At 41.2% G+C, this 27190-nt stretch overlaps 1 protein-coding gene across 3 annotated transcripts in view; it reads left to right on the top strand.

Moving 5' to 3' along the window:
* The window catches only part of HECW2 (HECT, C2 and WW domain containing E3 ubiquitin protein ligase 2), a 264897-nt gene that overhangs the window by 122739 nt on the left and 114968 nt on the right, over window positions 1–27190 (top strand). For 2 of the 3 annotated variants that reach the window (XM_032803610.2, XM_032803612.2), the window contains exons 3-4: window positions 11294–11401; window positions 25934–26028. In XM_032803610.2, the coding sequence (XP_032659501.1) occupies window positions 11294–11401; window positions 25934–26028 (203 nt within the window). Of the gene's footprint in view, window positions 1–2873; window positions 3077–11293; window positions 11402–25933; window positions 26029–27190 lie in introns of those variants that run through there. The other variant, XM_032803611.2, reaches the window with a different exon arrangement.

Here is a 27190-nt window from a genome sequence, read left to right on the forward strand (position 1 = left end):
CACGGGAAGGCAGGCACGGGAAAGGCAAAGCCAAGCTGTTGTATTTTGCATCTCAATTGTCCTGAGGGCAGAGAACGCTTATCTCTTGGGAAGCAGAGAAACCGGTTTCTTGCAAGCCTGGGAAGGAGGGGGGAAGGGATTTTCTCCCCTGCTTTTTTAGCATCCAAGGCATTTGGAATCTGGGTGTCCCACCAAGGGAGGGTTGGGCCCCAGAGAGAGGAAAGGGGGATCAGGCCCATCAATTCCTGATCACGGGAAGGCAGGCACGGGAAAGGCAAAGCCAAGCTGTTGTATTTTGCATCTCAATTGTCCTGAGGGCAGAGAACGCTTATCTCTTGGGAAGCAGAGAAACCGGTTTCTTGCAAGCCTGGGAAGGAGGGGGAAGGGATTTTCTCCCCTGCTTTTTTAGCATCCAAGGCATTTGGAATCTGGGTGTCCATCAAGGGAGGGTTGGGCCCCCAGAGAGAGGAAAGGGGATCAGGCCCATCAATTCCTGATCAAATTCCCGCCCCTGACTTTTAAACAATCCAGTTCTCTGATTGGTCCTCTGGTCAGGTGTTTGGTTACCCTTTCCAGGTAAAAGAAACTTATCCCTTACCTTACCTATCTATTTATGACAGTTGTTTTTTTGTTTTTTTTTTGCCATGGAAAAGGCTGTAAATGTATTTTCCTTTGCGATTAAGCAGAAAAACACATTGCCAGCATATGAAAGCTAGAGTTTTAGGAGCAAATACACACTCCGCAAGGCTGAAAGAGATGGATGTCAACATTAAATCTCTGATTGTGGGTGTATAAATCTGAGCATACTCATTACTTGTGTTTCCTTGTACAGGGACTGCATTACTATTTTGCAGAAGGCCAGTACTTGGCCCATATATTAGAGTCCAGAACTTTGACCTATAGCCTCATGGTAGGCTGTTAAATGCTTTCCTCCTCATCATGTGGTGATGCACAACGGCGCCATATCCCTGTGTGTATCACATATTGTCAAAGTGTCTTATGGGGCAGGAACCAGGATGGCTACTTCTCTCCCCTGTAAAGTAGTAAGATTTTATGTGTGTCTGTTATCAGTTATATTTGTCTCTTTCTGCACATCACCTGTAGACTTAACTGCTGTGTCTTTATTAATCAAAATTTTAGAATCCCCAGTAGCATAAGTAAATTACAAGGCAGTCTTTTTAAATAGATCAAGAATCTGGCTCTTCTTAAAACATTAATGGGGCTTGATTTGAAAATAATTAAACCCTCATGTGTGGTTATTTCTCACAACCTGTGAAAGCACCTACAGTGTTTCTAGAGAGCACATGTGTGCTTTGAAGTTACAATATAGTGTTTTCTGTTTCCAGGATAGGTAAATTAATTGTAGCTACTATCTTGACTATTTCAGTTTAAAGTCAGTCTTCCAATAAGTGCCTGGGACTGATCCTGAAAATCCAACTGAGTCACTGTGGAACTGCTCACATCAGGCTGAATTATTTACAAAGATAAAAGTTGCACTGTTCATCCCTGAAGGCCTGATGCTGACCATAGAACTCAGTGTGAGATTTGCCATTGACTTCAGTGAGAACAGCATCCGGCCCTCAGTCTTCTGCTGTACTGTATTTTAAATCTCCCTTATCATATCTTTCTCAGGTTTTTCCTATCACTGTTCTTTGAGGCAGGGATTGCATCTCTGATTGTTCGTAAAAAGTCATGTCTACTAATGGCACTATGGAAATAATACAGAAGTTACCAAGTCTGTTTGCAGCAAATTCATCTCACCTGATTGATTGGAAGTGCTTTACTGAAAGTTCTCTCGAGTATGAATGAACACTTCTGTGGGCAGTTGTGGGGTTTTGGGTCCAGTTCTGGTCAATATTAATTACCTAATTATTATCAAAAATAACAAATTTTTAGCACTATAAACCTATGCAATGCTTTACAAACCTACGGTAAGACAGGGCTTGGGAGGAACTTGTGGACCAGATCCTGAGCATGACTGAAGAACTCTGTGACATTTAGGAAGGGGAACATAGTGCAAAACTGGCCTTAAACAACCTTTGTGCTCCCCTGATCCTGGGGCCATGCTGGCACAGATATGGTCCATGGCATAAATTAGAGAAGCCTTATGTCAGCTGCCAGTGGCCACAAGTAGGGATTCTGGCAGTCAGATCAGCTGGTATAAGGGACCCCTAACCACACTGCTTTTCTCTGCCCCTGCCACCTATATTGCCTTCAAGGAAGGAGTGGCCTAGTAGAAGCAGCTTTTGGCCACCCATTGATCCTTTTGTGCAGAGGACTCCTCCAGTGGCTGGCTACAACAGCTTTATGGCATCTTTGCACCAGCAGAATGACAGAGCAATCTGAACTGCTCTAAAATAAATGGCTTTGCAGGGAAATCATACAGTGTGGTGAAATACTGGGAAAACAAACAGCGTCTTTCCCAGTGAGCTCCCCACTGTTCTTTGTTGTGACTGACGTGCTGTCATTTCTGGGATTTTAAAGTCCTCCTGTTTACATCAGTCTGTATAACTACATGTGGGATGTAACTAGCTCTTTGGAATTCTCCCATGGAAAACTAAAGGAAGGAAGCTGAGGGAGGATGGAGCTATTGCATCCTGTACCCTTTAGAGGGGAGTGGCCACAAATAGCTTAGTTTGAAGGACGTAATACTTTATATATTTTGACTTAGGATGTTTGAACCTAGATAAGCCCTTGATTAAAGGAGGACAGTCAATTGTGTGTAACTGGTGGAAACTCCTTAGGAGTTTGAGAACATCCTTCTTAAATCCCTTCCTTATAATGACAGAAGGAAGAGAGAAAATGCAGAAGCACCTTTTTGAAGTGATGATTACACAATGCTGATAGTATAATGTTAATTCTTCAATACTGAGCTGCACTGTCTGGTTCCAGAAGGCAACTTCTGTAAAACTTATTGCATATCATTGGAAAACAGGGCTGACGGATGAATAAGATGAATCATGCAGAATACCGCCTGTTGAATGTCTGTCTCATTTTCTGATTCTCCAGTTCATTAATTGGGTCTGATATGAAGGAATGCAGTTTAGGATCAGCAGAGATCTTTTGCAGTAGTGAGGTAAGGCTAGAACATGCAGTGAAGTGTGGATCCTTTACAGGCAACTTTAGGATTGTATTAAATCTGTGTTAAAATTGTTTCCCTCCAGAAAGCCTGTGAAACATTCATAGTCTGCTTATACTTGGACTTTTATCAGAGTATAAATGACACTTAGTCATTAACATTTGGAAGTAGAGGAAGGTTGAGAGAGGCTCTGAACTGCATATAGTGCATTTTAAGTGAATTGCTTTAATACAATTTATCTAGAGACTTGCTTTCCGGGGATACTTTTATTTCAGGTTCACAAGATTTTAATTTGCTTGCTAAACTTTAAGAAGAGAAGTGAGGCCTCGGAATTAAATTTGCCTTCTCCCCTTAATATGTGTTGATACCACTTTTGATTGTGTTTAAGCATTTTTTTTGCTGATGTAGAAGAGAAGTGAGGTTGTTTCACTGTTTAAAGTACACACACAAGATTCTCCAGTGAATTATGTGATGCTTCTTTTATTGGTGCCCACAGAACTCTTTAATATTGCAAAACCATGCATCTTTTTACAGTGTATCAAAACGAAAACTGTCAGCGTGAGAAGGTAGGGACAAATGTGTGCCTTGTCAACCATGTAAAGCTAATATAGATTTTGATTAAATACAAAGAATTCTAACAGCTGAAACAACAAGGAATCAATGAAATTTACAACAAATATTCTTTGTTTCAGTTGTTAGAATTCTTTGTGTTTAATAAAAATCTGAGGGCACCTAAGAGCATCACAATAAGAAATAGGATTGATATTTTCAAAGCAGTGCTGTAAAAGTAATGGATGTTAAATCCCCAGCATTTCATTGAAAATCTCAGCCTAGAAGTCTACTGGTGATTGGTGCAAAATTAAGTCCTGGTGATTTGCATCACTGCCCAATAATGAAAACAAGCAATTTAACTAACATTCTAGTAAAAAAGAAAATATGTAGTGAAAATGTTCAAACTTGAGTAAAATGGAGGAGAGGCAGACCGTTCTTTGTAGTATGTTTACTAGAGAAATTGATGTCAGGTCAGCGAAATTCACCTTGAGACAAAAATATGCTTGTTAAAGAATACACTCGCTGCACATCAGTTTCCGCATATCAGGTGACACTTACTTTAAGAGAACACCTGACAGAAGTAATAACTTGTCTTAGAAGGAAGCTTTGAAACCTTCCCCAGCCTGAGAGCTACTTTAATAGCTTCTGTAATACATCGGAGCACAAAGCCACCCCTTACCGCTGTCTCGATAAATAGATTTGGAATGTATGTAGCCTTCAATGCACAATAATTTATTGAAATTCATCTAAAATGCTGAATGCCCTAAAGTTTTGAAAAATGTAATTTAAAGATTGTGTTCTTTAGACTTAATTTAAAACAAACAGTTATTTAAAAAAAATAAAGCTACAAAGCAAGGCATAACAAATCAGAAAGCTTCACATAAAGTAAAACAAATTCCAGAAAAAGAGATTAAGAGGTAAATCCCAAAGGAAGGTAACAGATTAAAGCATGGACAAGGTTGCTAGCACCATGATCGATCTTTTCCAGGCTGTGCTGCATGAATGTCATTGAAGAGCTTTCGATTGCAAGACCCTTCTAAAGTAATGAATGATGATAAAGATAATTTTTTTTCGTAAATAAAGACATTCAGCGACTGAATGTATTTGAGATCACTTTTTCTCTACGCTGTATATCACAAACTCTTTTTAAACCTACTAAAGTAAAGGAATTGATCTATACTAACTTTTTAAGTAGTTAAATGGCTATGGGCAGTGTATTTTTCTTTTTCATAATGAGAATAGTCCTCCATGAAGGTTCAGTGCTGGAGTATGATTTTTAGAATTTATTTTTTTTTCAAAGGGACAAAATATTTCTCTAAATTTGCGCTCAGTTTAGCTGATACATGTTATAAGCCTGTAATTGTCTTGTCTCTGTGCTTCATTATCTGCCAGTTTAGGCACTGGGAGCCAGAGCCATCTTTATAAATAATGTTTCAGCAGCAATGCATTTGTTAATTATGTGAATTCAGAGATAACAGAGTGCAACCTTGATTATTCATTCCACACTAATCCAGACTTTCCTATTATCCAAACAGAATCGTGGGTTCCCTGACTTAAGGTGAGAATGTGTGAGCCTGTTTCAGGTAACAGTTGGTTCCATTTAAGTGTTATTCTGATCAGGGGCGGCTCCTGGCAGGGGCGGCTCTAGACATTTTGCCGCCCCAAGCATGGCAGGCAGGCTGCCTTCGGCGGCTTGCCTGTGGAGGGTCCGCTGGTCTTACGGCTTCAGCGGGCCTCCCGCAGGCGTGCCGCTGAATCCATGGTACTGGGGACCTCCCGCAGGCAAGCCGCCAAAGGCACCCTGCCTGCTGTGCTTGGGGCAGCAAAATACCTAGAGCCGCCCCTGCTTCTGATAATCAAGGAGGGGCTGTCTCTGTGGCTATTATAGGGGGTGTTCCTGCTGTTCTTCATCGATGGTGTTTAAGAAAAGAACTGTAAGACTAAGTACCACAACATCTCACTTACAGAGTGCACACTTCAAAGCCTGATGACTGGCTTCCATGTTTATTAACTAAAGATTCTGGGCATTCTCAAACTAGTTGAGTTAGAAGAACCTCATAGGAAGGACCTTCACTTTAGAGCCTTGTTTAAAAAAAACGCATTTGCATTATGAGTTTTGTGAAACAATATGAAGGATCCATTCTGATTGATCAAGTAATTACAATGATCATAATGTGACGCTATCAGAGAGACCTAGTAACATGGGCTCTAACTTTCTGGCCAAGGAGGACTTAACAAGACGACTCCTGAGCCTGTTGATGTGGCTTCTTACTTGGCCAGGGAAGTTGCTCTTGAGTGATGGAAAGCCTTTCCCCGTTCATACTTTTCAATGGTTTGGATGCTGCAGGCCAGAGAAACTGAGGCCAGAAAATGAGCATGGATCTGCACATGGCCATTCACAGCACTGTTACTATCAGGCTCAGGCTAGCCTCAGACTTGGTAATTCTGTAACGTCTTTAGAAGATTCTGTTTTTAACTCTTATCATTTGTTGGTATTTTAAACAAGTTGCTTCTGAGGAGGTATATTTTAGGGAGTTTATCCTTTTCCTGGGACAGAGTAGCAAAAAAGATGACACACAGAGTTTAATAAATCTCTTTTCCTCGTTAGATGCTATAGGATTTCTAATGTCAGATAATCCCCCTGCAGCGGCAGTGCAGATCCTTGTTGAGATACTAATAAATGGCAATACATTTGAGGAGGTCTGCCAGCATGTGGTGGATGTGACTCAGAAGCAATAACACTGCTTACTAAACTATCAGCCTTTGAGAATATTTGACCCTTTAAGTGCTTGGATTCATATTTTGCTGAAACACTTCATTTTCAAATCCCATTTTACAATTTCAGCTGATTAGATGAAAGAGGAGAAAACAAGACCAATTGAAGCTTGCATTCTTTGATGAGGTAGCAGTAATATGTACTTGAAAAGACTCTATGCCAGTGGTTCTCAAACTTTTTTTTTTTTTCCCCCACGGGCCACTTGAAAATCGCTGAAAGTCTCAGCAGACCACTTAATAATCTTTCCAAATGTTGTTTTTACCTTTGGCTAACTATTGTAAAGCACTACAAATACAAATTTTGTTCTCTGATTAGTGGAGCCACACCTGCATGGCTCCACTAATTAGGTGGGTGGCCCTTCATTCTCTTGTGTGCAACCACCCACCTTAAAGGGAACTGTCCACGGACCATCTGAATGCAGCTCGCGGACCACAGTTTGAAAACTTCTGCTCTATACTTTAAGTCTTCATGCCCGAGATTATTGTAAGTATAGGAGAAACCTAACCCCTACTGATAATTTCACAGCTGAATGTAAAACTACTGCAATGTACCCTATTCTATCATTCCTAGGCAATCAATATATTTTCAACAAAGCAAGAATTATCAAGGGAGAGCCTTCTGTTTTGCAGTTATATGACAGCTATCATTAGTCGTCTCTCTCAATCTGAGACATGAAACCATGGATCTCTCTTGAGATATTTAGTCATGGATTTAACAAATATAGAAAATCTTTGATTGCCAGCCAATCAAAAAAGGTCCTTTTTTCAAAGTGGTTAATTTTTTAGAAGATTATATTTCATGCATTGGATAATGTAGCTGTTATTATGACTCTGTAAATGTGGGAAAAATCCCAGATGATATTTTTATAGCTCTTTAGTATTTTGCATATTAAAATGAAATAAAGTGAATAAAGTCAAACATGTTTTGACTGGATGTCTGTCATAATCTTTGCATAGAAAAATGAACTGCTCCATAATGGTATCTTGAAATCAAATTGTAAGTTTAACAAAAATCATATCAGGTGTTTTTTAATCAGTGAAATTTAAAAAACACAAACTTTGTTAAAAATTATTTTTCAAATGTTTTCCTCTTTGAAATCGTGTACAGGCAAGTCTTATTTTAGGCAGGGGTTCCATTCAGCGATTATCACGTAGACCACATATAGTTGAAATTATATCCCCAAGCCATTTAAACCCTGTCCGCAGCTCCGGCGTCTGGGCCGGGGGGAGCGGCATTTAAAGGGCTCCACCGGCCACCGGAGCTGTGGGTGGGATTTAAAGGGCTCCACCAGGCTTCCCGGTGGAACCCTTTAGATGCTGGCCCTGGCCCCGCCGTCGGAGCTGTGGGCAGGATTTAAAGGGCTTCCCGCCGCAGTGGGGAGCCCAGAGGAGCCCTTTAAATCCCGCTCGCAGCTTTGGGAGCCGGGCTGGGGCTGGCATTTAAAGGGCCCGGAGCTCCACGGTGGCTGGAGCCTCGGGCTCTTTAGTTAGCCACAGGAGCTACCAGCCACCTCTACAGCTGGGAGTCCCCTGGGTGATTTAAGGGCCCTGGGACTCCCAGCCACAGCTGGTGCCCCAGGACTTTAAGTCTTGAGGCCATGCCCCCGACTCCAGCGGTACATGTATAGTTGAAATCGCACATGTTAAATGTGCATAAGTTGCCAGAGACCTGTATGTCAAATCTTATCTGGTCCCCAGGGTACATAGTTGTAGGATTTCTGACCATACAGACTTGGGCTTGATTCATCAAACAAAAGGGTGTTTAATTTTTCATCACATCTGTGTGCTTGGAAGCAGCTCTACCAGCAAGGTCTTTCAGCTTGGATGGGGATGCAAGCAGGATGGGTGCTCTCTGCCATAGGAGAGCAGGTTTAAACTCTGTCTGGGGAGCCATAGAAATGCTACCAGTGCAGACTGAGGGCCATGGGTAGAATCAGGTGGTCTCTGGAAGAAAGAAAAATTTGTTTAGTTTTTTCTCCATTCAAGCCCTGTAGATTTCCCCCATTTCACCTTGATATAGATCTCCTCATCCAGATCTTTCATTGTGACCATCTAGCCTCAGACCTATTCAAAGTATGCAAGTACTACTACTTAATTAGCCAGGAAGACCAAACCAGAGTGATGCATTTCTTCTGATGGCTGAGGCCATCCTCTCTACAGAAATAGAGTTTCTGTTGCCCATTCAGCAAGACTGTGGGACCAAGGATTAAGGGTAATTCCAGGAATTCCGTCCAATAATAGCTTGTGTGTTCACTAGTGTTAGAATGCCTGGTGGCTAAACAGGGAATATATTTTCAGTGTTACTGTAAAAACTGTTTATCCAAGTGAACAAAGTAAAAAGACAGCAATTAAAAGCTGAGACAGCATGACGAAGCTAGCACTATAGTAGAAAATGGAATAGGAACTATAAGAATAGCTCAGAGTCTGAAAAGTGACTTTGTAAAAATTGCACCTTCTTACTCAACAAGGCTGTTCGCTATACATATCCCAGCTTATGTCTGTTGACAGCAATGACACAAATTTGTTTTTACTCTAGGTATCCCTGCAGAGTTAACAATGGAAAGGAAAAATGTGTTGGCTTCTATTCCTTTTTGCGCATTGTCCACAGGATTGTTCACTAAAGTCCAGCCAGTTACGCTTGTGCAAAACTGTGGGCAGTAGAAGTTTTGCACAGTTGTCACAGAAGACACAATTTGAGGACATCGGGTTACACAGGTGGATATGAGAGCCTAATTTGTCTGAAGAACTTTTATTGATGATGAGGCAGGAAAAGAAAAAAATTCATCTTGATTCTCAGATTCCAGGTTTCGTTTACAGGGCTAGTAGTGGTGGTGTTTTTTTTTTCTTTTTTCTTTTTTTAATTTACTCATAAACTGAACAGTTTGATCTGGAAGTAATAGAGACGTGGTAAAGATAGAACCACTTGATACTATTTGAACAAGTCTTTTTTTGGACTAGATCAGCACTTTAAAACAATTTAGCTTAATCCCACATCCACCAAATGGTACTAATCATTATGTAGTAATTGTTAATTTCTAGAGCTTGTTGTATCTGATTGAACATTGTTAGGGTTTTTTTCCACTCAGGCAAAGAGATAATAACCACATACAGGAATTTGGGGATCTTGCATTGCTAGAGCAGAAATTTGATTTGGCAAATTATAGATGTATGAAGATTGTATTTTATTGTATGTTGTGGTTACTGATTTTAGACAAATTGTTTGGCACAGATTCCAACTCGGTCAGCCAGCTGAACAAATAGCAGTTGGATTAACTGCAAAAAAAAGGTCTACGATTGGTTAAAACTGAAGTTGCCTGTGGATGAATGCAGTAATCCTGGCCTGTGGCTTCCAGTCCTCTTCAGCATTTTGACTTCAGTTCAGCTGACCAAGGACCAAAGAACTAGTTTCTGAGACTTTAGTTCAGAGTTTTAATTCTGTGTGTTTGTGTGTGTGTGTGTGAGTCAGTCCGTCCATAGGTAGATTTTTTTTGTGTGTGTATATTAGTTTAGTTTTCATTTTTATTGGTGTGTAAGGAAAATATTTTTTTGTTTAAATCCATGCATTGAAGTTTTAAATTATCTTCCTACTGATGATCGTTCTTCCAGTTGAATGACATAACATAGGAAATAACCATATTAAAAAAAAAATTGCCCCACCCCCCAAACAAACAAACATAAATTATGTGGATTGAGCTGTCTCGCAAATCTGTCATTTTTATTAATTTTCCCCACCTCTCTGTTATACGAGCAGTTGAAGCACCAAGGCTGACTATACTTGATTTAGAAGCATGGTTAGAGGTGGCAGTGTTTTTGATGAAAGGGGAGAGAAACAGGATGCTAACTATGTAGAATATTGTTTTATATCCTGACTAAACAAATTGAAGTGTTAGGAAAATCTGGAACTTTCTCAACTACTCAAGATTTCAGGCAGCTTGCACCTTGTGCAGTTTCTTCATTTAAGGCCTGATCCAAAGCCCATGGAAAGACTCCCAGTGACTTTAGTGAATGACACAGAGGCCCCTTGGCAAAGCGTCCCCTCTTCTTTAAGAACAACTCTCATCTCAGATCTGACAAACTTGCATCATCAAACACACTGCTTACAGGGTATTTGTCCATAAAGGGTAACATGTAAGGTCTCTGTTGAAAGCTTGTCACTTACTAATGTTCATAAACTATCTGTGATGTGTGTTCAGGTAATGTTTAAGGCAGGGTTTCTCAAACCGGGATCACTGCATGTGTAGGAAAAGCCCCTAGTGAGCCAGGCCGGTGTGATGAGGATGTACAATGTGGCACCTCTAAAATGAAAAACATAGCGATGTTTTCAGTTGTAACATGCTGCTTGTTCCCATTAGCCTAGATATTGAAATTAACACCACGTAAAGTCTTTGTAATTTAATACTTTGCAGGTTACCCTTAACAAGACGCCATACATTTACTATATTTATATATCTGTCTGTTCTCTTTGCATAAATGGATATAAAGAGCTGCAGTGAAGTGAAAGGCCATTTATCATTGACCGTTTAATCTGAATTCTCAAAGTTCCTATTCTAATCTCCATCAGTTTGGACAAGAAGCCACAAACAAGCATTCTATTTTGTGCAAGATCCAAGATTAATGGTCTTTTGGTTTAATGGGATACTTCAACTCCCCCTACCCCCAAAACAAACCAACAAACCTGCAGATTATAAAGAGAAGGGGTTATTTACTCAAAGAACTGTAGATTATTAAATGTGAAATAATGTTAAGGCCTCTCTTTCTTGTTGCTAGTCATTCCCTGGCTACTATCACCTGACATATCTGGGTTACATGCTGGGCACAATCCACTGATGTTAGTGGCCAATATTAATTTCCGTTTTACAGAAAAATGTTTTCTTTTTGCTGTTCCAGATGAGAATTCTCCTGCCAATTTCTGGGATTCCAAGAACCGGGGAGTGACAGGCACGCAGAATGGACAAATCGTATGGCGAATTGAACCTGGCCCCTATTTTATGGAACGTAAGTACCTATGTGTGTAATACAGGGTGGACATGGACATAGAAACCAGCAGTCCCTAGGGGTTATTAGTTGCTTTGACTTTTTGTCGAAGTCAGCTAAACAAAGCAGGTTATGGTTAGTGATATTTCCATGTCTGACAGCATTTTGAAATCACCTCTGTTAGCTTTTTTACACAGAGCCATGCACTGGAAGGGGAAACTGAACAGACCCTAGAGTTTCCCTGAGTGTGTTGAGTTATTGCCACATGTGGGGCTGTTTTGTAGCGCCCCTGCAGCACCAGGCATGGCACTATAGGCATGCCCTGCCTTAGTCTAGAAGTTGTAGCCGCTAGGGATGTAAGATATTAAACGGTTAACCAGCAAGCATTAGTCTTACCAGGTAACCGACCCTAACCATTAACCTTCATCCCTGGAGCCGGCCAGCCTTAGCAGCCCAGGGCCAGCTGGTCACTCCCAGCCCCATTCCATTCAATTGGTTAACCGATTAAATGACATTTTAATCATTTAAACAATTAACTTTTTTAATGGATATTTACATCCCTAGTGGCTGCTGGAGCAGGATGGTCCTTGCCATCGACTCGGTGTCAGTATCTAAAAACAGTCAAATAGAATAAGAAATTCAGAGTTTGGTTGTCTGAGCTTTTAAAAAAACAAAAACAAACGAAAAAAACAAAAACAAAAAAACCCTCAAAGGCAAGCACTTAGTCTTGGTCCTGGGACTTGGGGCTGCACTAGAAAGCTCCTCCCCTGTTCCAGTCTCACCCAGTTCTGCTTCTGAGACTGAGAAGAAGGAGTCAAGCCTCCTTAACTGACCTGCTGGCTCCTGATTAGTCACTGTCTCCTCCTGGCCCTTCTAGATCTGTGAGATGAAAGTCTTGTTGGTATCCTGGCCTGAGCAGGGGTAGGTCATGGCAGCAACTCCTCCAGCTGGGGGCAGAGAAGAACTGATGCTTCCCCTCACAGTTATGTATGGAGGAAGTAAGGGTATATATCCTTTGGGTGCATTCTGAGACATTCAGCTGAAGAAAGAGATGCATTCTTACTCCAGGAATGTTCTTCCACTCTGAGACCTAGTTTATAGTAAGAAAAAAGATACTTCTCTATGTAGCACCATACATATGCTTGGCCCTTTAGATAAAAGTTGTAAGAAAATGGAGTCCCTGCCCCCAAGGTGTTGTTAATCTGTCTGTCATCGTTATTCTCTTTGCTGGTGTCCAACTAAGTAAATCAGCAAAAGTTCCTGAGTGGAGCTAAAGGCCCATGGGTATGAAGAGAGGGTGTGGCTGGTAGGGTGTTTTGACCCCAGATCTTTAAAACTTTTTCCCTGTTCCCTCTCTGTAATAGCTAGAGCATGATAGCCTGGTGCAAAACTCATCCTTTACACCTTCCTGTCGGGAAATGAGAGTTGGATAGGGCTGGGTAGTGGTTGCCTGGGGAGGATGATTGATTGTTGTATCTATATTATTGCTAGAGGATTTGATTTGATTGGATTGGACGTAATTGACAAATCTGGTTGTTTAATGTGCTTTTAAACAATTTTCAAGGGTGTCCTGAGTAGTGGATGGTAGGGTGACCAGACAGCAAATGTGAAAAATCGGGACGGGGATGGGGGGTAATAGGAGCCTATATAAGAAAAAGACCCCAAAATCAGGACTGTCCCTATAAAATTGGGACATCTCGTCACACTAGCAGATGGGGGCTTTTACTGTAGAGTAGTAAAACTCCAAATGTGTAAATAATGAAATATATGCATGTTATGTTTGTAAATGCATATAAATACATATATTTATACATATAATTTTGGGGATCTTTACATAAAATTGACTTAAAAGTAAAAGGTTAGAGCTGCTTTAAAATTTTCTGTTATTTTTTTTTAAATGAAACTTTTTCTGGAAATTTTCTATTTCAGTCATCCATTTTCTGTTTTATTTTATTTTTTATTAAAAAACTGAATATTTGCAGGAGGAATTTTAGGGAGAAAAAGCAAAACTTTTTTCTACCATGACTAACCGCTGTACATATCCTTCAAGAAGTGTTATGTACCTTTTAGTGTGCGTGTGTATATATACGCTTTATTAAGTGTATTAAAATACACTTTATTTTTAGAACACCCATCTATCCTGTCAAGGGTCTGTGCCTTTCATAACATAGTTCTGAAAGTACAGTAGAACGTTATAGAAACATAATACGTCCTAATAGAATAAAAAGGAAATTAATTCAGCGAAGCCATTAAAATAAAAGCAGTGTATGGTGTGGTGAAAAATATAGGCTGGGAAGCTAATAAACACTGGGGGCAAGAGAAGCATCACATTGTTTCAGCAATATTTTAGATGTGGACGAATGTCTGGGGAACACGCTTAGGCCCATCACAGAAAATGTACAATTGCCGGCTGACCTAAGGTGCAATGTTTAGATCCATAAATGGTTGGTTTCATGCATGTACAATATATTGTCAAGATCAGAGTCAAGGTGGATATTTCAAATATACTTGGGTTCAGGGGTAGGGCTTTAAAAACCAGCAATGTTAGCTTAAAATCAGCCAGCCACTTCACAGGCAGCCAACATAAAGAATGCAAGCCAGGTGTAATGTGATCACTGTTGTTTTTGGCATTTAATAATTATGTCAGTGTATTATGAACAAGGGAAAGTCAATCTAATATTGTGTTCGTGAGCACAGGTTATTCCTATTGCAATGTGTCCCAGGATGAATATGCCACTAGTAGTATGCGTTTCCGTTGAGGGCATGACCATGAGTGACACCCAACTATTAACCCAACTTCCTACAATAGGGAGTCAGCATAAACGATATGTCATGTGGGTGACAACTCTCCTTCTGCAAGACTTGTGTTCTTCCAGGGTTGAAGTTAAGGTGGTAGATGGATGCATTAGACCTAATATTTTCCAAACACTCCTCCAAAGCAGTGGCCATCAACCTTAAACTATATAGTTGTGTTTCATCAGTGTGTGAGTGATACTCTACCCTGTGTTTAGAAATGGACTCACTAGGAGACTCCATGTAACTGAAAATATGGGTCATAGTATAGATGTTTGGGGTTTGCCATATTTAAATCTTAGTGATAACACATAATTTTCCATCAGCACCATATTACTGCTCTTTTCTTGAAATGACTGGAACAACTAAAAGACAGTTCCAGGTACCACAGCAATGTCCTTTATTTGCTGAAACTACCATCCATAATCAGTGTGTCAAATGCTACTGAGGACCCAGCATGAACAAAATGATTAGTTGACCACAATCCAAAACCAGCACGAGACTTATTTGTGACCCTGACAAGCATAGCCTAAATGCCAAAGTCTGGTAATCAAATTGGAAGTATTGGTATTCCAGTGCACCTGAAGTTGAGTAGCTGCTACTTCCTCAGTTCTCTTTCTCAAATGGTGTAGGTATGAGACTTGGTGGTAAGTGACAAACACTCAAGTGTGAAGAGAAAGATTCTTGTCTAAAGATAGCCAGCATGCTCATTAAGAGAGGTGTTCATAATACTGTTAATAGTGATAAGACAGCCACACCATGTATTAAATAATCAAGATGGTCTACAAGGAATCTGCAATGCCCAATTCCATCACGTTAGCTTTTATCAGTGGGAGATGAGTGGACTGGGCCAAAGGCTTCTATCCCCAAAGCTTGCATCCTCTTCAGAGAGGCATTTTACATTTTATGCCGTGATTCCGAAAGCTGCTTAACTTTAAGGTATGTGAGTAGTCCCAGTCAAGTCAATTGGATTGGTTATATGTTTAAAGTTAGGCACATGGTTTAGTACCCAGTAAGGCCCTGATTTATGGTATCTTCAGTCCCTTTAATTTTGTTCCTCCACCCATTCAGTTCTCCCATCTTATAATCTCCTCTTAAGGAACCATCTTCCATTCACCCCATTGCCAAACATGTAACAAACACAAAGGCCTGGTCTACACTACGCGTTTAAACCGATTTTAGCAGCATAAAACGATTTACAGTCTCTGTACAATCCACACTACGAGGCCCTTATATCGATATAAAGGTTCTTTAAACCGGTTTTGTACTCCCTCCCCAACGAGAGGAGTAAGCGTAAAAATTGGTATACCATATCAGATCTAGGTTAGTGAGCCGCAAATCGACGGTATTGGCCTCCAGCGGTATCCCACAGTGCTCCACTGTGAACCGCATCTGGACAGCACAACTGAACTCGAATGCAGTGGCCAGGTAAACAGGAAAAGCCCGGAAATTTTTGATTCATTCTTGTTTCCCACACGTGGAGCTCTGATCAGCATAGGTGGCAATGCCAGTCCCAAATCCAAAAGAGCTCAGCACGGACCGTATGAGAGATACTGGAATCTGATCGCTGTATGGGGAGACAAATCTGTTCATCACAAAGCTCCGTTACAGAGACGAAATGCCAAAGCGTTTGAAAAAACTCCAGGCTACACAGTGCTGCGTGACAAGCGTAACGGGAAGCCAGAGACTCAAATGGATGCTCATGGAGGGAGGAGGGGTGCTGAGGACTCCAGCCTACCACATCCACAGCAGTCTCCGAAAAGTATTTGCATTCTGTGAGCTCGTCCGATGCCTGTAAGTCAAACACATGTCCGGCATGGTTCGAGGGAATTGCTCGGCAATTTAATCCCTCTCCCCCCCCCCTCCCGCACGTGAAAGAAAAGGGAAGAAATAGTTTCTTGACTCTTCATTTACCCTAGTGTCTAACTGAATGCTGCGGTGAAGACGCAATGCATGCAGCAGTGAAGACAGTATCCGGGCTCCTCTCCCTCCCCAGTGGCAGACGGTGCAATAAATGACTGATACCATCGTCACCGTCAGCCCGTGAATGCTCCTGGCTGCCCTAGGTGAGGCTGGCCGAGGGCGCCTGGATGAAAATAGGAAGGACTCCCGATCATCCCAAGCAGACGGTACAGAATGGCTGTAACTGTCTTCATCATAGCAACTGGGGCCTGAGCCCATCAGCCCCCTCCCTTTCCGTGTAAAGAAGATTCTGGTACTGCCTGGACTATCATAGCAGCAGCATGCTGGGCTTCTCTCTCCTGCACCACTTAATGTCTGCCTGATGCATAGCCCTGGAGGCTGCCTCCCCTCATTTTACTCACTAACAGTCTCTGTTTCTTATTCCTCATTCTTTATAACTTCAATGACACAAATGGGGGGACACGCTGCCACGAGAGCCCAGGAAAGTTGAGGGAGGAGGGAAGCAACAGGTGGGGTTGTTGCAGGGGCACCTCCCGTGAGAGCATGTAGCTCATAATTTTGCTGGAGTGACACAGAGCACCTGTGCTCTCGATACATGCTGCTATAGTAACACTTGCCCCATATTCTAGGCAGGACTTGACTCCATTTTCAGAAACCATAAGAGGAGGGATTGACTCAGGGAGTCTTCCCAAGTTTTGATTGCGCCCCGGCTGATCTCAGCCAAAGCTGTCATAAACAAGATAGCTAAGGGTTAATGTTTCTTTTACCGTGAAGGGTTAACAAAGGGAACCAAACACCTGACCAGAGACCAATCAGGAAACTGGATTTTCAAAGCTCAGGGAGGGAAGTTTTTGGGTGTGTGTTCTTTGTTCTGCTAGTGCCTCTCGGCCGCGAGAGGATCTCTCGACCTCCAGGCTTTCCTAATCTTCTGTTTCCAAGTTGTAGACAAAAGTAGAAAAACAATAGGTTTATATTTTTTTTTTTGTATTTACATGGTGTTAGTTGCTGGAAATGGTTTAAAATGTATTTCTTTTTGAATAAGGCTGTTTATTCATGTTTTCTTTAAGCCAGTAGCCCTGTATTATGTCACCTTAATACAGAGAACTTTTATGTCTTTTCTTTCTTTATATTAACTTTCTTTTTAAGACCTGTTGGATTTTTCCTAGTGGGGACTCAGGGGATTAAGCCTGCAGCCACCAGGGAATTTGGTGGGTAGGAAAGGAGGGGGAAGGTAATTTTTCCTCTCTGTTTTGTAATCCAAGGAGTTTAAGTACAGTAATCTTCCAGGGTAACCCAGGAGGGAAGCCTGGGAGGAGAGGTAAAGAGGGAGAAGGAAAGTGGGTTATTTCCCTGTGTGGAGACTTAGGGCATCTGAGTCTTGGGGTCCCCAGGGAGGTTTTGGGAGACCAGAGTGAGGGAGACACTGGAATTTGGCTGGTGGCACGCTAATAAGATCCAAGCTGGTAATTAAGCTTGGAGGTTTCTTTCAGCAACACTATTTTCTGACTCTAAGGTTCAGATCTGAGTAGGAAAGCTCTGACAGAGGCACGCATGATAGCCAGCAGACAGTACAGAGGAGCAGATACCGTCCATCTCATTGCCAATTTACGCCGGCAGCAGACGGTACACGAATGACTGATAACTGTCCCTGCTATCACGCAAAAGCAAATGATGCTGCTGCTGGTAGCGCTGGAATATCGCCTCTTCCGCGGCATCCAGTTACACATACGCGGACTGAAAAAAGAAAAGCTGAAACCGGCCCCATGTGTCCGTGCTATGATCTGCCAGCGCAACTCAGGCCAAAATAGGGCAGAAAAAATGACTTGGTCAGAGCCTGTCTTGCGTCGCCAGTAGAGAGATGACTGACGACATTTACCCAGAACCACCCGCAACAATGATTTTTGCCCCATCAGCCACTGGGCTCTCAACCCAGAATTCTAAGGAGCGGGGGAGACTGTGGGAACTATGGGATAGCTACGGAATAGCTACCCACAGGCCAACGCTCCGGAAATCGATGCTAGCCTCGGATCATGGATGCACACCGCCGAATTAATGTGCTTAGTGTGGCCATGTGCACTCGACTTTATACAATCTGTTTTATAAAACCGGTTTATGTAAAATAGGAATAATCCCGTAGTGTAGACGTACCCAAAGGAAGAACTCTTCTTTTCCTCCCCTCAACTCAAACAAACCATGAAAAGCAGACACAAAAGGTGGCAGCGGAAATTGTTATGAAAATGTTGAGTTTAATTCACTCCCCCAAATACACTCCCTCCCCGCCCCCGAAGAATGAACAAAACAAAGATGATTAAGGAGAACTCACTATCCTGACACACAAGTCAACAAAACAGCCTGAAAAGACTCCCTTCTAAATAAATGCTCTAACTAGTAATCAAAACAAAGACCAAAAATAATAATAATTGTGCACACACCAACATGCTCCAAAAATATCCACAACCAGTACGGATGGGAGTGAACAGGGGATGAAAAGGAAGGGTGAAATGAAGCACCTGCTGAGTACAATGTCCTGCTCACCTCACAAATAGCTGATGCCCTTAGGCTGTCCCCTCCAGACAAAGGGGCTGACTTTATGCTGCAGCGCCAGCCATAAGAGGCACGTGTTCCTTTCTTCCGGTCCCTAGGCAAAGGGCAAAAGTGTGATGTTAGCATGAAATGTAACACTCTTTAGCTGTAGAAATTCAACAAAGCAAAATTGAACTGTGAGATCACTGAGATAGCAGCCTGATATTTAAAAACAGAAATATTTCATTACTCATGTCATTTAATACAAGTTAATAGGAGCTGCCTGTTTTAGGGAGAGGGAGGTATGGTGCGGGGCTAAAAGCTATGATTCACTAGTCATCTCAGTTAAGCTGCTGTATGCATTCAGGAAGGATTGTTTAAATGACATAAGATCCATGAAGGGATTATCTCTCTGCTCTCCGTGAAATAAAAAGACCAGTTCAGTGACTTCTCCTCTGAGCTGGTGGCAATATTGGGCAGGTACAGTACAGTGTAATGTATTCAGACCATTCTGAGATGCTTTGGAATGTTACTGAAGGTTCTGAGTGTCCATTCTGGGGATCATGCCATTAGGTTGTTCTGGGTTCTGCTCAAACCAGGTCCTTCAGTCCCCAGCCCAGCAGAGGCTGGCATTGTTGCAGATGTGACAGAACTTGGCCAAGGGCTTCTGCTCCTGCACCATAGGGCTGATTTATAATGGCAGTCTGCTCTGCATCAATGATGTGACTCAGGAAAAGCAGTGATCTTGTGACCAATGTGAAATGGGCCTGATGATGCCCTACTGGAGGGCAGGAATGTTCAGTGGAAGAGATATGGAGGGAAATAGCATAAAAAATGTACCCCTAACCTCCCTTTGTGAAGGCATGGGATTAGAGAACCATTTCCTACATTGCTGCAGTTCCTAAATGCTATTTCATTCCCATAGAAGGATAGGGTTATTTCATGGAGTAATGGGGCAGAGAGTTGGAAGTTCAGGGAGACCAACCCGGATGAGATGGTAGCTACTACCTTGTTTATGGTTTTCTTTACTGCTGAACAGATTTGCAAGCATGAATGGACAGTGAGGTATATCTTTCAGCTGCCATGGAGTGTCTTGAAACCTAGAATCAATGAAACCTAGAGTCATTTTCAGGGATGCCAAAAATGTCTGTTGTCAAAACCTTGAGTGTTCAGTCCTGAAGCAGCTTTTCAGCGTCAGATACTAGGGAAATAAAGTCTCCAGGCAGGTAGAGAACTGGATATACTGTAAAACTATTACAGGGCCTGATCTTTACCATCTGCTGCACTATCCATTGAAGTGGAAAGCAGCAGGGAGGTAGTCAGTCTCGTCTGTTGTTTTTTCTTATCATTTTTATTTTTTAAACCTGTCCACTTTGTACACTGGGGAACAGCCAGAATGTCTCCATCCCTTCTCTTTGTCATTCTAGGGATCCTAAATATTCCTGAAATATACTATCAAATACACAAGTGATATTCTATGTTCACATAAAGTGAATAGAATAGAACAATATCCCAGAAGAAGACATTAGGAGACCCAGTTTGCTGCAAAAGTTGCTGCTGTTCTGATTTTTTCTTTGTTTATAATACTCTTTACCATTACGCCCGATAATCTCACAATTCTTCCTCATAACATCCCTGTAGGGTAGAGTTCTGCTATTATTCCCATTTTACAGATGGGGGACTGAGACACATAGAGACTAAGTGACTTGCCCAGGGTCACACAAGAAGTCTATGTCAGAGCAAGGAACTGACCCATGTGTCCCAGGCTACTGCCCAAACCACTGGACCAGCTTTCCTTTCTATGTTCATAAAGTTGTTGTGAAGACTCCCCATATGTCTTTTGTGACAAAATTAATTTGTGCACCTATATGTAGAATTGAATGGACTGTCTACAGATGTCATCAAAACCACCTGGTGATTTATTAACAATTCTCTCTGAATATGAAATTATTGTAGCAAGAGTGTAAGAAAGATGATTAGAAATGTCTTTCTGTCAGAGAGAGAGAGAGAGAGAGATTGAGATTTACTTTTACCTCCCAGGAGAGAGCAGAAAAAGCAAGGTCAGTCTTGGGGTTCATAGACAAGTGGGCTAATAGACAGACATCTGCATTGATAGTGTTTGCATCTCACTTCTCCATCATTTTATATGAAAGAGGCTACAAAGTAAAAGCCCAGTCCTGTGAACGCACTTGCCACTGGGCATACTACTTACTCCATTATCTCCAGCTTTGTACAACAGGCAAAGGCTATTGAAGTCAATGGGATTACTCTCAAAAGTAAATACTTGGTGGATTGGGGCTCTAAAGTAATAATGTACTATACTGTCCATAATCTCATTCTGGTGAGTGTCTACTTCAAAATTTCTCTCCAAGAAAAATTCTTCATAAAGTAGGACTTTAGTTTTAATGTTGTATTTTTTCAAATATATGTATTCTGTATTATGTTTATTTCTATAAATATGCTGATTTGCATATATTTGTTGTGCTGATACTACGGGTTTAAATCTTGAGCAGTAACACATGGTAGCTGCTGTTGGGATTTTTTCTGATACTCCAAGTCTTGTCACATCAATCACCTCTGGGATATTTATGGGTAAATTACTACTGCCACTGCAGTACAACATTGTAGCTCACCATCTGGGCATATAGACCATTTGTGTTTTGTACTGATAGAAATCTCAGTTTGGGGCCTGAATGGAATGTGAGATAGGTTCAATGAATGTAATTAATATATCTATATATATATATAGATAGATATATGGTACATTTGTATACTGTCTGCATCATGCTGGTGTACTGATTTTACAGTCAGAGTTGAAATATAAGGTGTCTATATGCAAGCTCTATTTTCAACTAATTATAACTTTGGTAAAAATAGTTCTTTGAGAGTGAAACTTGCTGTACTTGATTGGAAAATGAGCTTAACATTTTTTAGCTTATTTTCACTCAGTGAGCTGTAGAATTTGAAATTTTTGTGTGTGACCATTTTTTGGTGTCCTTCCACTCAGATAATTTTTTTTTAAATTGTTTTAAAAGTTGAACTCCAGCATACCATAAATCCTTGAGGATTAATGCTATGGCAAGTTGGCAGGGATGGAGGAAAAGCATTGTTAAGAGGTATAAGAATACAAAGTTACATCAATGAGAAGTTGTTTTGACCAAGAATATTTATTGCAAGTTGACTATCAAATATTCATCGCTTGTATCCATTTTAATGTTAATATTTCCTAATTTTTTTGCTCGTTTTAACCCCCTAAAGTCTCAGGGCCTGACTCTTGTTTGCATACCTTACTTTGCAAGAAATTAATGGGAGAGGGACTATTCGGGGAATAAGGTACAACTCAACATGAGTAAGGGTGGCAGAATTAAGACCAGAGGAAATACAAGATAAATATTTTAATATTTCTTAATCCCATCAGGGTCACTTCAGAATTAGGAAGTTTAGAGTATATTGTAAATAATTAAGCAGCAAAATTCTGAATTAGCTTTGATTAATGAAGAGAATGACATGGTACCTCCAGAGTCCTGGAATGCTGTTCTGCTATTATGTAATCCATGTCCTTTAATTGTTTCATCTGGAGATTGTTTATCTCATTTCTGCATGATTGTTGTACCCAAACTATTTATAAACTGTTTTTAACGGCATTCAATATTCTGCTGAAGATGGTTTGGGATTCCTTAGAAATTTTCTTGTTAGGTTTTTTTTCTTTTTAAATCTGTTCCCTTTAACCACGATTTTTGAAAGTGTCAGAATCAACCTAAACCTTTAGAACTTTTGTCTCGTTTTCACAACATATGGCAAATCTCCATAATCTCACTAAGACAAAACAGACAGTAGGACTAATTGTGCTGAAAATCAATCATGTACATAAGTGCTTTGCTGAACTGGAGCTTAATATGCAGTGTAGATGATTGTGTATAATAATATTTTGCACGTAGAGTCTATCCAAGGATCTCAACACTTTACAAGCCCCATTTTATGTACACGATAAAGTAGGCGTAGATCCATGGATGTAAGCTCCCTGGGTAAATATACTTCACCTTCACTCAGACCAGTAACATGAACCCTTGTAAACCACGAGTGGACATTCAGTAAGGATTGTGGAATAATCAGGTGATTTCCTTGTGAAATCTATTGTGATAGCTGTTTAAAGCCAATAACATAATGGTATAGGGGCCAGAGAGAAAGAAATGATAGGAGAAGACAGTAGAGGGAAACAGATGAGAGAACTATAGGGGAAGAGGGTGGAGGAGAAAACAAAGAGCATCAAAAATGTCTTTGTTCTTGACAGCATGAGATCTAAGGGTGGCCCCATCGGTTAGAAACTTTTCTTTCTCTGATCAGTTTAATTTCAACACGAGTTCTCAACTTTCCAGCTGGTGATATCTATCTTATAGTAAGTCCTGTGCATTTATGTTTGGGGACACATTGACCAGTGTTCTCTTCCTAAGAAATGACGTTGAATCTCCAGGACCCCTGGAAGTGGTTGAGACACATTTGATATTGTCTCATAGGATCTCAGGACCCAACTACTTGATGAGAGGCCAGGAGGAATGGCACAGTAGTATGAAGCCATAGCTGACTGGTCTGTAATGGCTGCCATAGCTTTGGAGAGTTAGGACCATAGACTGGACCTTATTTAGCTAAATCCTGATGGCATCAAACTAGTGATTTGAGCCTTGTGTTCTAAAAGGAAGTATTTCCATGATGAGTTTATATTTTTGGTGCTTGGGCCTGAATGGGAGAATGTCTTCAAGTGAAATTTTGTGAATACCTGGGATATCAAAGCTCAAACTCTTGGAAATGTGTAGTAATACGTCTTATGATTAAAGTACAAACATTTATTTTATAAATGTTTTTTAAATGGTTAAGTTGTGGACTTCTGTTTAGAACGATCTAATCTGTTGCAAAGGGACAAGTAAAATAAATTTCCAGCATTCTGTGGAAGTAATCTTTTATGTGTTTTTATTCCTGTTTTTTGAATTTGGGAAAAATCAATAGAGATTATAGAAACCCTTGTGTATCACTGAAAATGTATATGCAGAACTGTGGACTGCATCCAGCAGTTAGGAGATTTGTCAGTGAAGAGTGCTGTGAAAGAGTTTCTCCCGCCACCCACCAATTCATAAGAGGATCTGTACGTACAGTGCTGAAGGGCCTCCACACTGTTATAGTTGAAGTACAATATGTCTTCAGCTTTTTCAAAAAAAATTGGTGACTTGTTTATGGTGTACAAATACTTTCATGGGGAGACAATAACAAGTACTAAATGGGCACTTTAATTGAGCAGAGAAGTGCATAATAAGAGCCAGTGGCTGGAAGCTGAGACCAGGCAAATTTGAACTGGAAATCGGGCATACATTTTTAACAGTGAGGCTGATTAATCCCTGGAACAAACTACCAAGGGAAGTGGTGGATTCTCAATTTCTTGGTGTCTTCAAATGAAGACAAGGTTCCTTTCTGGAAGAGAGATGCTTGCGTCCAGGGGTGGCCAACCTGTGGCTCTGGAGCCGCGTGCAGCATTTCATAGGTTAATATGTGGCTCCTTCTATAGGCACTGACTCCGGGGCTGGAGCTATAGATGGCAACTTTCCAATGTGCCAGGGAATGTGCAGTGCTCAACCCCCAGCTCTGCCTCAGGCTCTGTGCCCACTTCACCCCTTCCCCCAAGCCTACCATGCCCTCGCTCTCCCCCCTCCCCACCAGAGCCTCCTGCACACTGCCTAACAGCTGATTGCGGCAGGCAGAAGGCATGGGGAGGGAGTGGGAGGCACTGATTGGTGGGGCTGCCGGCAGGCAGGAGGCACTGCAGGTTGGAGTGGGGGGCCCTGATGGGGAGGCTGCTGACATATTAGTGTGACTCTTTTTGGCAATGTACATTGGTAAATTCTGGCTCCTCAGGTTGGCCACCCCTGCTTTAGTCAATTACAACTTGTGTTTGAATAGTGCCTAACTTATTGGGCTCAATACAGGGATAAATAGGTGAAATTCGATGGTGTGTAATATACAAGAGGTCAGATTAGGTAACTTCTGACCTTAAACTCTATGTACCTTCTCCTGAAGAAAGAACAGTTACTTACCCTACAGTAACTGTGGTTTTACGAGATGTTGTAGACAGTGTGGATTCCATATCCTATCCTCCATCCCCACGTTTCAGAGTCCTCAGCAACCTTGGGCTAAGAATTTCAAGGGAACTGATGGAGGCCTGTGGCTGCCCTAACCTTTCTCTTCTCATACAAGAGCACGAGGAGGCCCAGGGAACATGCGTGGCCATAGCATGCACCGCTATTCAGAATTCTTCACTCTGGTGTGCATGAGGCGGATGCACACCTACAGTGGGATCCACACTGACATCTTGGATAACCACAGTTGTTGTAGAATTAATACCCATTCTGTATTCCAGAACAGTATCCACATTTAAAAAGAAATTTTCATATGCAATTTAGACAGAGCCTCAGCTTTTACCTCTTGGTTAAATTTTCATCTCAGTATAATGCATGCTGGTGCTTTTTACTGTGATTAATGTATTAATCTTAGCATATTTGTATCATATTTTCCCCTTGAGATGCCAAATACTCAGTTCCTTAATCATTGCATAAAATATCAAGATACAAAATATCTTCAACTAAACTGACCAAGTGTTGAAAAGTAGCTATATCTAGGGCTATATCATTTCCAGGGTTTAATAGTTATATGACAAAATAGTTTAAGCATAAAACGGTTTGCATGCAATACAATATGGTCTCTTGCATTGCAAGAAATCTATTTCTCGGTCTGATGAAGATCTTAAGTAATTTTAATTCACCTTTATTTTTTAGAGTAAAATGGAGCTCCCTTCACAAGTCAATGCCAGTACTAAATATATTATTCAGTGATCGTGTCTCCCTGTTGTTTGGCTCCAGAAGATATATAAAAAGCAGGTCAATATCTGTCTTGGCTGGTGCTTTCATGTGGACAAAACCACATGCTGAAATTTATCATCTTTCTTATCAAGTGATTATTATAAATGGGCCACCAGGTTTTTACTGGCTTTGAAATGATTTCAGGATTTGGCTCTTTCCTCTTGAAGAAGGAAAGATTTTCAGGTTTCCAGAATTTAGGAGGAAATATAGATTATAACTTCCATTGAAATGCCTTTATACTGGAGATGGGATAGATTAATAAATATTGTTGGTGAAACAGCCCGTCACTCGTTTCCAGAAGAGTGAACTATGATTCAGTTGATTTTCCCCAGAAGCGTGGGGCTGCCCCTGTTTTTTCCCACTTTAACAATGTATGGATTGCACATGAGTGTGTGTTTGTTTGTTTTCCCAGCTGAAATAAAGATCTGTTTTAAATACTACCATGGTATTAGTGGAGCCCTGCGAGCTACTACCCCATGTATCACTGTGAAAAACCCTGCTGTGATGGTAAGTGGAGCCTTTATATTAGTTTGTAATTTATCTGTAAGGAGATGATTTAACCTGTCAGTCAAGTCCTCTTAATATCAACATCAATCTCCTAGTTTTGCCCTTAACTGGGATTTTGTGATCTTACCTGATGCAATCCAGTTGTATTATAGGCTGCATAGAAGTGATAGCTCTTGTTAAGGTTGCCCAATACTTTTAATGATAAGACTTGGTTTTCAATTGCTTATCACTTTGTTTGTTATAACTTATAACTTTAACTGGTTGGGCTGAGATTTTTCATGCTGTGTGTCTACTTCAGGCTGAATCTTTTTAGAAAGTATGAGCCAAAACAGTTTAACTGTTCCTCAAAATGAGGTTAGGAAATATGCATATTTAGCATGGACAAAACAGTTGTTTTTTTGAGAAGAACAATGACTTGAAATTTAGCAGAAGGGCCTTTTGCTGTCCCTGTAGAAATCCACAGAAATTTGACCAAGTCATGAGACTTTGAAAATCTCAGTTTACACATGCTCAGTAGAAGGCGGAACTGGGAAGTGGGGCCAAGTGTGGGAGGGCCGAGACTGGGACAATGAGTTGGGTTTGGAGGGGGGTGGGACAAGTGGTCAGGGAGGGCTGGGTCAAGGATAGGTAGAGGGACCAGGGAAAGAAGTGGGGAGGGGGAGACAGGGCAGAAGGGTCTGTAATCACTAAAGCATGTTCTCTTTTCAACTTGGAGTAGAACCCAGGATTTGTTCGTCTTAGTATTAAATTTTCCTGTCTTCAAATCAGCTATTCAGCCCACTGGCAAATGTTTGCCTTATCTTCCTCTAGAGACTGGCCTGCATAGAGAATGACAACCTATTACTGCTATCACTTTAAGTCTGCAACCTCTTCATTTAAATTGCATGCAAAAAGCTACATTATATTCTCCGTTGTAATTGTGCACTGCTATTGAAATCTAATGGAAATACACCATTGCATCTGAAGACGTTATTTGAAGACAATAGGACTGCACAGGTGTAGACTTGGGCTTTGTCTACACTTACAGTTTTGCAGCGCTGGCCGTTACAGCTGTGGTCGTACAGCTGTGTACGGCCAGCGCTGCAGTGTGTCCACACTGACAGCGACCAGCACTGCAGTGTGTCCACACTTGCACCAGTTGCAGCGCTGTTGTGAGTGGTGC

Source organism: Chelonoidis abingdonii, chromosome 10 (assembly GCF_003597395.2).
Source record: "Chelonoidis abingdonii isolate Lonesome George chromosome 10, CheloAbing_2.0, whole genome shotgun sequence".
In the NCBI taxonomy this organism is placed as follows: domain Eukaryota; kingdom Metazoa; phylum Chordata; order Testudines; family Testudinidae; genus Chelonoidis; species Chelonoidis abingdonii.